Source organism: Phodopus roborovskii, unplaced genomic scaffold (assembly GCF_943737965.1).
Source record: "Phodopus roborovskii unplaced genomic scaffold, PHOROB, whole genome shotgun sequence".
Classification (NCBI taxonomy): domain Eukaryota; kingdom Metazoa; phylum Chordata; class Mammalia; order Rodentia; family Cricetidae; genus Phodopus; species Phodopus roborovskii.
Window position 1 is genome coordinate 18,588,439 of NW_026126549.1, and position 13,484 is coordinate 18,601,922.

Genomic DNA, 13,484 nt, shown 5'->3' on the forward strand with positions numbered 1-13,484 from the left:
CATTTGCTTTTATTTTCCTGTGTACATTAACTTAGTGAACTGACTTTATGTGATATTCAAGTAAAATTTGTTTTATTAAGTAGATATTTAAATTTCTATTATTATAAGAAAGGAAAAAAAAAAAAAAGCAAAACAGTACTCGTGAAGATACCTAAAACCAGAGAGCTCACTAGCTATTGACTTGGCATCTGCTTCATCTTAGATCTCAGGGCTGATTTGCCTATGTAGAAGGTAATAAGAGAGGGCACCTAGGAGGTCAAATAATTCAAGATATACATGAATCCTGGAATGTGCAAATGTTAGAGATGGTCACTAAGATGGAGTCATAGAGTCAAGCTGAAAGCAAGGCACCTACTGTTGAGTACAAATGTTTACCATAAACCAGTTAAATGAATGGAAAAAGTAAGAGTACCTCTCCTGAACTCAAAGTTAGACATCCAGGGAATACCACTCCGCCCATTCAACCAAACAGTTTTCTTCCCATTTCCAGAGACTCTACAAATTGTGGTTAAGAAATTAAAACTAAATGCTGGTTAACAAGGAAAAGACATGTGAAAACAATGTCAGCATAGAGTTTTGCATTCGTTATTACAGGAGCAAGAACTGATTCAGCCGTGGATTGTGGAGACTGTTATATGACCATTGGGATTAATTGAACTTTATTAAATAATGCATGTAAAAAGCTGCTTATTTATGTCACATCAGTATACCTCAATGAAGCTGTTAAAAAAACATAAACATCACTGTAGCAGCACTCGAACACAGGTAGTTATACAGTGTTACACATGAGCCACCACTGAATCGAGTAAGGAAGTATCTGTACCACACACACATCCCAGTTGTGTTAGCTCCTAGCCCATGGTCAAGGTCTTGCTGTCCAACTCCAGGCCTTGCCAGATTGCACATGGCCTCAAACTGCCCGTTCTTTTGTAAGTGGCTTCTTGTTACAGGATAGCATGAGTTTTGAGATCCATCTATAGATATATATTACAGCAATTGTTTTCTTCCCATTTTATTCCTCTGGTTTTCAGTAACTAATTAGGCCAAAATTCAATCCATTAGACTGTTGATGGCTTAGGTGAGCTAGTAAGAACAGTGCAGTTCTGAGTAATGTGCCCATACTTTGTGTGCAATTCTGATGGAGGTATTTGAGAAATGATCATTGTATATATATAATTTCATGTCAGAAGACCATGATAAATCAGATTTTCAGTGTGCGTATCCCAAAATTGGACACCCGTATGTTTTGTATTGTTGATTGTTATTTCACTATAACCTTTGGAAGTGTGAAGATAAACACCCAAATTCAATCAATCATTTTTCCTGGCTGTTACAATTTAACTGTTCTGAATATGCACCACATACACTTGGCTGTTCAGTTGTCCTGTCAATGTTCAATATTATATGTCCTTTAATTTTACTCATCATAGGGACTTTGATTTATTTATAATCGCTTTTATGTTTTCATGTTGCCAAACCTGGTTGAAGCCTCTCTTGAACATAAATTGGAGATTTAGAGGTTTTTGTTGGTGGTGGTTTTGTTTATGTTTTTGTTTTTATGACCAACAACTGTTCAAGTCCATGGTCTGTGTTTCAGTTTTGTTATCTTGTATTAATTAGAATATTTTTTCATTTACATAATCTGGAAATAGCCAATGTCTTCTTCAACTTTGGGGAATTCTTTTCACTGTGTTGGTGGCATTATTTCACGAACAGAACTGATTAATATTTCATGGTCAAACACATCATTTTCTCAATTGCTGCTTTAATTCAGGAACATTTAAGGGATTGTTATCATTGTAAGGTCTAACTTTTAAACACACAATGGGAGGTGGAGTCAGAGCCTTGCATCTCTTTCATGATGATTTAGTAATCAGAGCCTAAGATGTGCACAGCAGTAGTTTTAGGTACTTTTGACAAGCAAACTTTTCTTTTGTCATCAGGGTAAAAAAAAAAAAAAGTCACTAACATTTTCTGTTTATTATATTTTATTTGGATTCTTTGTTATATGCGTAATCCATCAGTGACTCTAGCAGAAAGGTTTCACTAAAATTCACTTTACAGGGGGGAAACTGAAGAGGACTGGAGGACAAAAGTACACATCTACTCCAAAATCCTCCAAGATTCCATCTTGTAGGACTTTGCTTGGCGTTGCTTTCTATCCTGAACTACCACTATAATAGATATACTGAAAAATTCACTTCTCTGTTGCAGATAAAGGAAGACCAAGGTCTAAAAAAACAGAGAACAGAAGAGAAAAACGGTATTCATACAAATTGCCCCAGGAATACAACATTGAGACTGTAGTGGTTGCAGATCCAGCAATGGTTTCCTACTATGGAGCAGACGCAGCCAGGAGATTCATTCTGACAATCTTAAATATGGTAGGTGAACCTTAAGGTACATGAAAAGTTTTCAAGAGAACTTTATGTAGATTCAAATCTAAAGAAGTACTTTGTTTTGTAGTGCTGGGCACTGAAGCCAGGGCTTCAAGTTCTCTAAAATTTAACTCATCCCTTTCTCTCACAAATATGAGTAGAAATGTGTTTTGGTGTCTTAGGCACATCAAATTGATAAGTCTCCAATGAAATAGCAATCAGGTCTCCAGACCTTGCTTTATTTAAAAACCTTTGCTGTTGATTTTGAAATGGAAAAAACTGTTAATTTTCTTTTCCTTTCCCCTTTCTGTTCTCTGTTTCGTCCTTTACTTTCTGTCTTTCAAAGACATTATTGATAGTATAACAATATTGTAGCATTGTTTATGTGCATAGTTCTAACACAAGTGTTATAAAATAATTATATGGAGAAATAAAGATAAATTTTGTCAACTCACTTAACTCAAGCGTGCATGCAGTTTTAAATAGCAAGTATGTTTTTAGTTTTCTGAGTTGAACCTAATATATATTATGTAAAATCTAAGCAGGCTGAATCCCTAGAAGCTAACATGATTGCCAAATTCTGGCATGCAGAAGAAGTTTGTGCCTAGTGTTTTTGGGATGATTATCACCACCGTTATCCTTTGACATATTTTGCTGGACAAACTTTCTTCAAGGAAGAATCAGAAAGTACCAATGAAGAGTGGATTTTACAGAAGGGAAAACAGACTATGGACTGATTAGATCTTTCTTCCTCTTGGCCTCTACTCCCCCCCCCCCCCAATGGTTTGCCTTACTGTAGATAGACCCTTCTGCCCATCTTCATCTGCATCTCATACTCTACTAGCTCATACTCTTCTGAGCCAGCCTGACAGCCTGACTTTAGTCCTGTCCCTATACTAAGAGCAGTAGAACCACAACTTTGCTGTGTCAGCCATATGTTTGGTAATACATATTAAATAAATTTTAAGTGAAAAAACAAAAAAATAGTATACCACTTTAAAATATTGTGTTGCCTACCAGTTTTTAAAATAAGGTACTGTTTTTATACTAAGTTCAAATTTTCTTCATGTTTGGCCTTGAACAAAAGTTGCTATGTTTTCATTTAATTTTATGAGTTTTAATTTTTATTTGCTTTTAGGTTTTTAACCTTTTCCAACACAAGAGTCTGGGTGTGCAGGTCAACCTCCGTGTGATAAAGCTTATTCTGCTCCATGAAACACCAGTAAGAAAGTTTGGAGTTTTTATTCAATTAAGTGGGTGAGAAATTGTGTTCAGGAACTTTAAAGTGGAGAGAATTTGAGGGATATTCTTTTATTGACTCAAAATCCAAAAATATCCACTGAATCACTTAAAGTATACATAAAACCGGCCTTTGGTTTGGGTTAATCCCTCAATTTTATTTGAAAAATGGAATGTTCTTAGTTTCCAAGGATCCTAACAACAAACCTTAACTTTCCAAAATGTAATTTTAAGTTATTTTAAAAGACAGCTTTCTTCTATTATTTAAACATATGTGTTCAAGTTGTTTTCTTATCTGTTTTGCAACTCAAATGGAGAGAAGTCTCTGGCATCACTTTGGCTAATTAAAAAATACTAATTAAAGACTACTTCAGAAAAAAGTCTCATAAATTACAGAACAATCTATTTCCCAAGCCTAAAGTATCTGATGTTTAAATGTTCCATTATGCCTCTTTGATTTTTTATGGTAAGTTTATATAATTATTACATCTTCACAAATTTCAACTTTGTTTAATGTTGTATTTTGTGTGAGGTCAGGATAAGTTAAGACTAATTGCTTTCTATATTCTAATTAATGTCAAATTCATCAGTCTGCATTAGTAATTTGGGAAGTTGCCTTAGGATTAATGAACTGATTAATTAGGTATATCTGAGAATTGTCTGATTGGAAAATGAAAGCGGCCTTTGTTGTAGGCAGATCTGTACATTGGGCACCACGGAGAGAAAATGCTGGAGAGTTTTTGTAAGTGGCAGTATGAAGAATTTGGCAGGAAGAACGATATACATTTAGAGATGTCGACAGGTTGGGGAGAAGACATTGCTTCGGTGGATGCAGCTATCCTTATAACAAGGTAAAACGTCCAAAGCCAATTAAGCTGCATCCTTAATTCAGCATCTCTGCTGCTGATCATATCCATTCCTTGGTACAACACTCTTGTTCCAGGATTTCTTGGCATAAAGATTTTAGTCTTCTCCCGCCATTTATTTATCATTGATTTCTTGGAACTTTGATGCTGAATAGATAGATACTCTGCTGACAAAATGTTCTTCAGTTAACTCTAGAAAACTGCTCACAACTGCTGATATCAAAGGTATAGCATTGATGAGAATATGTTAAAACTAAGGAGAATTTCAGTGGAAATGATGTAATATAAGCATATACTGTGTTTTTCAGCCATCCCTGTACAAGGGTTAGCTTCTTAAGTCGAATTCAGTGTGATTCATAGTTTTCTGGGTCCATCCGAGCACAGGTTTTCTGATGTATCTCTAGCTAATTAACTGAAATGCTAAGTGAGCATACTTAGCATAAACATTTGTAATGCAGGAGTAAGCTTGTAGCTTTGAAAACATGGAACAATACACAGCAATATGTACTGTGTCTGCTCTCTGTATTAACAATTGTCAATGACATTGTTTTGCTTCCAAGCAAGAGCTGACAAAAAGTTCATTATGTGCTAGTGATTTAATCTGAGGTCCTATCATATCAGTGACAGCAATATAATATGAATTGTCTGGAACCAACGATATTTTCTTATTCCTCATACTCAACAATTCTAGCGGTTAACCTTTTGTACATGAAAACTGTATGAGAGGACATGAATGGACTTCCAGTTCCAGGTGAGTGCATGTAACTGATACTGGACTTGTTTACTAAATAGTCATGTGAAAATGTGGGTGGCAACAGTTCGAAGTCATTGGAGTATAATCCCTAAAAGATGGAAAATGTACTAGGGAGCCCCACAGTTAACCCAGCTCTCTGGCTGAGGGCAGTTTCTCAGCTGATAGAGCATCTAGGATCCAGTAGATCAGCAGGGTGTTTCTGAGAATACCAGAGGACAGAGCCCTAGGCATAAAATGGTGCTGAGAAGTATGTGTACTTGTCATCTGTATAGACTGAGACTGCTCCCAGTTCACCAGAGTGCTATTGCTGTGTTACAACCAATGGTGATAATCAAATGAAGTCAGGCTGCAAGCATGAAGCAATTTTGGTACCTTTTCCTCATAAGAAACACAGAAAGGCTGTGTCATCAGCATGACAATCCAGGAGGATCTGTTCTGACCCAGCACAGTTTTGATGTTAAGTGGAGACTGAGTTCTCCTATTTACAGGGCTTTGGGAATCATCTCAGGCTTTTGATAGATCCTCCATAGTGATGAATAAAAAACAAACACAAAAAGCAAACAAAACCCCAAATGCTTTATAAGATTTGCCTTGGCTATGGTGTCTCTTCCAAGCAACAGAACAGAGACTAAGACAGGTACATGCATTTAAATAAAATGCAAACTATGTCTGGATAGCAATTAAAATCCCAAATTTACTGACTGGAAATAGATTTGTACAACTCTGAGCAACAACTTTGCTTTGTTATTCTCCTTTCTCTTGCTGTCACAAAATGTGTAGTACACTTGGCAGGGAAGCGAGGTGAGTCTGGAAAGAGCTGTGGAGATGAATATGATCAAAACATAATATTATACAAAACTCTCAAAGAACAGGCATAAGTTGAAGAAGATAAACTATACTAAGAAGCATTAAACCAACCGCTTTGGACTACAAGATTTTTTTCAGTTAACCATTCATATAATATTAGCCTTCTAGATTTTATATATTTAACCAAAAATATGACAAGGTTTTAATGCTGAAAACTTACTGAACATTTGTGCTAATAAGAAACAGTCCAATATCTATTGAGGAGTGAATGGACCTATTTTTTATGTATCCATATGAATAAAAATCTTAAGATCATAAACTAGCACTTATAAAACCATAAATCATATCTTCTTGATCATCACATTTTATTAATCTTTCTTTTGTCATGCCTGTTTTCCTTAGAATCGAATCTACATCCCTTTCACATGAATAACCCCAGTAGACTCACATATTTTTCAGAATTCAGTTGTTTCTATTTTAAATTTTTTCATAGTATTACCAGAATCTTCATATTTTATTGTGAACTGACGCAGGAGCACACTTAACCTTTTTGACTAAATGAGTGGAAGTATTTATTGCTCTTAAATGGGTGTAGGTATCATTATCAAGATCTGGACTTTGTCCACTCCCTTGTGTTTCTTGCAGGCCCCATTACTACAGTAGTTGTTTCTTCCATGCAGGCTTCTTTCTTTTCCCAATACAAGGATACAAGATGCAATGAATGCACTAGTTTTTTTTTTTTTTTTTTTTTTTTTTTATAATTACCTCTCTTGGAACAGTTTATGTGAAATATATGCCATTTTAATGAGCAGATGAATAAATCTTGGCACATGTAGAGCTAGTGTATTAGAAGTGGAATGTTTACTTAATGAGTAAAGGAGTTCCCTTGCACTTTTACAGTTTTCTATACATTCAGGACAGGCAGCATCTACATACATTACTTTGACCTGGCTTATAACCTCATATAAAAAGAATTATCCTCCTGAATTTGTAATTAATGTGATGCTTTTGCTTTGAAGAATGTCTTGACACCCATTCTATGCTATTGCACATACTGATAGTTTGATGTTATTGTATTTGACAATTTGAAAATATTAAGTAGATATTCTTTTCCTTTTTTATTATGTCATAAATACCAGACCTTATAATCAGGTAGATTATTAAATTACTCAGTAAAAATTCATATTAATTTGCTTAGAAATAAAGCATAGACCAGTGGACTATTATTATTCATTATTTCCTGCTAATTATATATTTTCTTGTTTATTTTCTCAACATGAAGTTGATAGGAATGTAAAAAGAAAATAATATGAGTTAAAATGGTTAAGAGCTAGAAAAGGGAATATTGAGATTCTATGTAGAAAGTATTCCAAAAGAAATAATTCAAATTTAAAGCTAGATTAAAATTGTGAGGGAAAGCATATGATGACAAAATATATATATCAGAAAAAAATAAATTAGGTTCCAGAGCATGACAAAATTTTAACCTCAGCTAGCTTGGTTATTAATATGTAAGGAATGAACCTGGTACTATGCTTGATCAATAGCAAATATACAATTAAAATAAGTACTACTATTTTCTTACTATTGATGCTTTATTAAAGAATAGAGGAAGGATTATACTGTGGCAAAGATGTAAGCCATAAAGTCTGTGGCATGAGCTGTGTGTGCAGACATTTGGACTTTCGCTGTACCTCTGCAGTGATTTTCTTTAATCCAGTGCTTACTTATGGATTTGCTTACCGTGGTCTCACGGCATGGCAGTCCATACCAGAGGTCTTAACTACTGTGGCACTGAAAAGAAATAGTCCCTTGAACTCATGAGTCAGAGTTCAGCCTGGACTGCATAGGGAGGCCTCTTCTTCAAAGCATACAACAAACTTTCCACATTGATTATATAAGTATAATTGCAGGAATTGACAGTTACTGTCAAGGATTGGGGAGCTCAAGGGGTTCATTTTCTGCAATACACACACACACACACACACACACACACCCCTGGTATTTTATACCTGAAGGAATATTTTTATCCTTGTCAATAAAAAGTTTCTAGATCAGTTATTTGTGATAAAGGAAAAGAACCACATAGCACGCGTTTATGTGGGCTGTAGATGTAGTAGGTAAAAGCGCCTGTTCAACATGAGTAAGATTATCTTGGGGCTCCCTCTGCAATTCACTGATTGTTTTCTTCGAGGTCTTGTCTGTCCACTGTGATCCCTAGTCCTGGGAGAGTGGAGTCACAATCGGGAAGTCCTTACCTTTTGTAGGTTACTGTGTTTATGTCTAGCAGTCTCAGAATTTCAGGTGACCCATGGAGATCTTTGATCCACTTTGATTTGAATCTTGAACAGAGTTATAGGTATGGGTCTGGATGGACTTGAAGACGATTTCTATCAGAGTTTCAAAGAAGAACCTCAACTATCACTATTCAAATTATTAAAACAAAAGAGCTGGGTGGCACACACCTTTAATCCCAGCACTCAGGAGGCAGAGGCAGGCGGATCTCTGTGAGTTTGAATCCAGCCTGGTCTACAGAGCTAGTTCCAGGACAGCCAGAGCTACACAGAGAAACCCTGTCTCAAAATACCAAAGGGGGAAAGAAGAAAAAAAAAAAAAGAAAAGAAAAGAAGAGAAGAGAAAGAAAGAAAAGAAAAGAAGCAGAGGGAACACCTCCAGATTGCTATGAAGTTAGTGTTACTCTCACACCCAAACTAGGTAGACAGAAAAACAAACAAAAACAAATCTGTAGGTCAAAATAGATTAAAAACTCCTCAATAACTAGCTATCTGTGATCATGTCATCATTACTGCTCTTTATAACCTTCTCTAGCCATGCACATGTATACTCTTAAGAGAATAGACCAAAATCACTATACATACATACATACATACATACATACATATATATACATATATGTATATATATGTATATATATATGTATATATATGTATATATATCACACATTCAGCAAACATAGAACACTATAGTTAAATCTACCTGCTTGGCTATGTACATAGGAAACAGAACACAAAATGAGATTCATATTTTATTATTGTTTTATAGTCTACTTTCTCCTTAAAATTGTATTTCAAGCCTTTGTTTTTACTTACATATTCCTCTAGGAAAGATTTTAGTGTATTTCATCAGATAACTCACAAGCTCATGTTTAAATTTTAAATTGACTTTTAATTAAAACTGTATTTTCACAATATAAATACACCCTCATAGTAAAGTTGAAGAAATGTTTTTATATTTTAACACATAATATTTATTATGCAACTCTATGTCCCTCTCTTACTGGAAGTTAGCAAATATTACATTATGAGTATGTATAGAGCATATTCTTCATGCTATGTACACATTTCTACATTTGTTTCTTTTACCTTAAATATATCTTCAAAGTATTTCCATGGCATGTAATGTGTCATGCACACTAAGCCCCTCACTGAATGCTGGTCCTAAACATAGAATCTTATATACCACAAGGAACCTTACATATATGACTAAATTAAGGATCTTGAGCTGGAGAGATTACCCAAGATTTTACATACAGACCCAGTATATAATCACAAGAGTCCTAAAATAGGAAAGAAGAAGAATAATTTCCGATTCAGTGGGACTGAAAGATGTTATACTGTTGATTCTGAAGACAGACAAGGGGCTGGCAAGTAGAGAAAGCTCTCATTGTCTACTGGAACGGTAGCATACTATCACTCCAACTTCCAGGATCACAGCCCTCACCCCACTATGACTGTAGCCTGGGGTCTCTTGTATTTAGTTTCCATTTATATCTGTTTGAAATTTGTTTTGCTTTTAGCCACTAACTGTGTGGCAATAAATTCTAACAGCAACATGAAACCAGTCCACTCATTTTCCATTTATTCTGCTGGAGGGGTCATATAAGTGTCCCAATTCATTTAGTTTATTCTTTATAGAAATTTTTAGTTTGGTATTCTTGGAGAAAAATGTCCTACAAATATCTTTGTCTATGACACTAAACATGTGCCGATACTCATTTAGAGTACTAATTTAAAGCACTTGTTCTACTGATGGGTATAAACACACATACTCTTCCTGGGGGATTACCAGTTGTTCTCTCTCACCTACCTATGAGGAGAGCCTTAAACGGAAGACTCATTTCTCTGCTGCCTGTCCCACATTGCTGAAAACCTGTGAGCTAAAGAGAAAGTTTTACAAGGGAGAGCTAATGGCCCCCCAGACTGATAGCTCAGAAACCAGCATTGACCAACTCAGACCCCCTGAACATGGGTCTCAGTTAGAAGGCCTGAGCAGTCTAAGGGAACCAGGATGTAACCCTGGTGCACAAAAGTACAGTCCCCATGGTGGGATACTCCCTTAGCCTAGAGGCAGGAGGGAGGGCCTAGTCCCTACTCCAAATGACTTGACAGATTTTGTTGATCTGCCCTGGACTGCCTCACCCTCCCTGTGGGGGCAGGGGAATGGAATGGGATGGGAGAGTTGTTGGGGGGCATGGGAGAGAGGGGGGAGGGAGGGAGGAAGGGAGGGAGAAGGAGGGAACTGGGACCCATATGTAAAATAAGAAAAAAAAATTTAAAAAAATAAAAAAAGAAAGTTTTAGTTCTAAATGACCTCCAACTATCTAGTCAGAAGCATCTAACTGAGTGTTTTTTGTAATCTAGAAGAATGTTTTACTTGCTAAATAGTGTAAAATAATGATGATCAGAACTTTAATTTGTAAGGAAGCTGTAGAAAAAAAAAGTTTGCAAAGTTAATCACCAGGGAGCCATTGTTCTTACCCACATTTGTCATCTTAATTTAGAAGCAAGTTAAGTTTCTTTGAATGTTCATCTCAGACAATTGCTAAATGTTGTAAGCAATGTGGACACATCACTAGGAGGAAATTGTAGCTCAGGGATTAATCTTGGTCTGAGCTTAAATGCATAATGTTCTTATAAGTTTGAACCTGAGGTAATATGTTTGTTAAATTTTTCTGTGTGATAAAATGAAGTAAATAGTTTAAAGCTGACCTAGTGCTGTGGGCTCATGGTAACAAGTACACAAAAAAGCATCTCCCATTTGTCAGCTCCACAATTTCTTAGCATAATTGTCACATTACTCTCTGATTTATAGAGAAAGCATAAATCTCTGGCTCTTAAATCTTCTTATTTAAAATTAAATTTTCATAATAATTTTTGCCTTCCCCATTTATTTAAATAATTCTGGTTTATCTGTAATCCTTCTGAAAATTAATTTCAAATGTGTGCCATTGGCAAGAAAGATAGAAAATTTAATAAAACAGAGATGGTAAAAGTATCTTGATTTAATAAAAAATCACAGAATCATTTCTGAATGAATCATTTATAGGTATGTCCCAGGGCACTGTAAAACTTTACAATGAGATTTATTCTCCGATGCATCTTCATTCCTGGAAATTAAAAACTATTTTTTCAATAAGTCAGAACGTACACAGAATTTATTGGTTGTCTCAGTTTAGACTAAAAGTATCATTTCCACAAACTCACATAATGAAATTCTCTTAGGTCAACATGAGGCAAAATGCGTATTTGACTCTGTTTGAACAAGGTCTGGGCTTAAAAGAAACTTCTATTCAATACACACACACACACACACACACACACACACACACACACACACACACACACACCTTGGAATATCTTGAAATTAGTAATATATTACTTTGGTCATCTGGAAAAACATCTCTGACCAGCGAAAACTGAGAACCCCAGAGTCATGTGAGGTTAAATGTTGCTGCCAGCTCACTCTTCAGCTATAATGGGGATGCTTCCAGTGATTTTGGTTAGAGGACCTTTCAGATTCTATGTGAAAAGAATACTTTATTCATTTCTCTGTTTTACTAAGGGAACAGAAATTGGTAGTGCGAAGGCTCTCAGTGCCCTTAACAATGAGCAGTGCATTTGCCCTAGTTTATTAATATTTACTCACAGATGAAGTCCCTTGGTTCACATTATGTAAATCAAAGTCGCATTGCAGCCTCATGCACCATGATATGGTGCATTATTTTTACTTATTAAAAAAAAAAGCACAGAAACCCTTTCCTCCCACATCTGAGTATACTTTATGCTCTGTGACTTAAGCCCTGAGGTTGACTATATTTTATGTGGTTCTCTCATTTTCTTCAATACCATAGCATTTGGTATCATGTACTTGATGTGTTTCATTTTCTGTTTGTTTGCTGCCAATAAAAATAAGAAATAGAAGTGCCTGTTATTTATCCAGTACACCACCTTAGGCTTCTTGCTCATGACCCTCAGCATTACAGAGGTGGATGGGCATCACATCGTCCACGTCTCTAGAGGATCTGCTTTCATTTATCACTATTGCATTTCTCGGATGCAGATAAAGAACATGTGATGTGTGTCATTGAAACATATTTCATTACTACACACAAGAATGAACCTCGATTTTAAGCAATGCTCAGCCTGTTGGTATTATGTGTCTTGAAAAACTGACTTCTGTAGCTCTCTATGTTAGTGGATTCCCCCCCCCCCCCATTTATCTAGTGTGCATAGCAGCAAAAAGATTAAAAACCTTACATCTACAGTCATATTCCTACCCTGAACAAATTTTGATATATGGAAATAACTTATCCTCACCAGTTGGAATTAGTTTAAAATACAGATCTGAATTTGTGTAGATTGATGACCACCTGAAGCAGGTATTAGGTGGCTAAGTTGTGTTAACAGAGTCCATAATCGCCAAAGAACCAGGCATGAGGAACTCTTGAGGCTCAGGGGACACCAGGAAAAGAAAATGGAAAGAGTGTAAGAGAACCAGGATGTCTGTTGTGAGAATGTTTCTCACAGGCAAGCTGCATATGTGAAGTTCCAACAACATGACATGGATGCCTAAAGAAAACAAGAACAGTTCCCACAATAGTTGACATCACAACATAGATGGAGGAACAACTTTTGTTTAGAAGCTTATGCTTTGACTATTTTGAACAAAATACATGAGGTAACAAAAGATGTTCCATGTAGAACGAAGTTGGTGTGGGAGTGGGGCAGGAGAATGACTTTCAGATTTAATTTAAGGCTGTCAAGAAAACACTCAATTTCATGTAATCCCTTAATTACAGCCCCAGAAATACAAATACATGTTTTAGATGAAAGCAATCTTATTTTTCTTAGAGGCAAATTTTTTCAGTGTTCTATTTTTTTTTCTTTCTGTCTGCTTTTTTTTTTTTTCTTGTTTTGAGTGTTAAGGGACCTTTACAACTTTGCCTTGGAGGAAGTTTAGTTGCAGTTGTAACATGTACAAGATAAAACTTTCTGTCTTCATTGACTTACATAGACTTCATTCTAATTTTGCAGTGCATTTTTAGGACAATCTTTTTCTTAATTAAAATTATAACCATGAGAATTTTCAGTGTAAATATGTAATCATTATTTACTTCATCAATGTTTACTTTCTGTTCTT

At 35.6% G+C, this 13,484-nt stretch overlaps 1 protein-coding gene across 1 annotated transcript in view; it reads left to right on the forward strand.

Annotated features, from left to right (window-relative positions):
- The window catches only part of Adamts19 (ADAM metallopeptidase with thrombospondin type 1 motif 19), a 178,977-nt gene that overhangs the window by 43,680 nt on the left and 121,813 nt on the right, over positions 1–13,484 (forward strand). Inside the window, exons 4-6 of the mRNA XM_051201008.1 lie at positions 2,215–2,384; positions 3,517–3,600; positions 4,311–4,468. Of these exons, the coding sequence (XP_051056965.1) occupies positions 2,215–2,384; positions 3,517–3,600; positions 4,311–4,468 (412 nt within the window). The remainder of the gene's footprint in view (positions 1–2,214; positions 2,385–3,516; positions 3,601–4,310; positions 4,469–13,484) is intronic.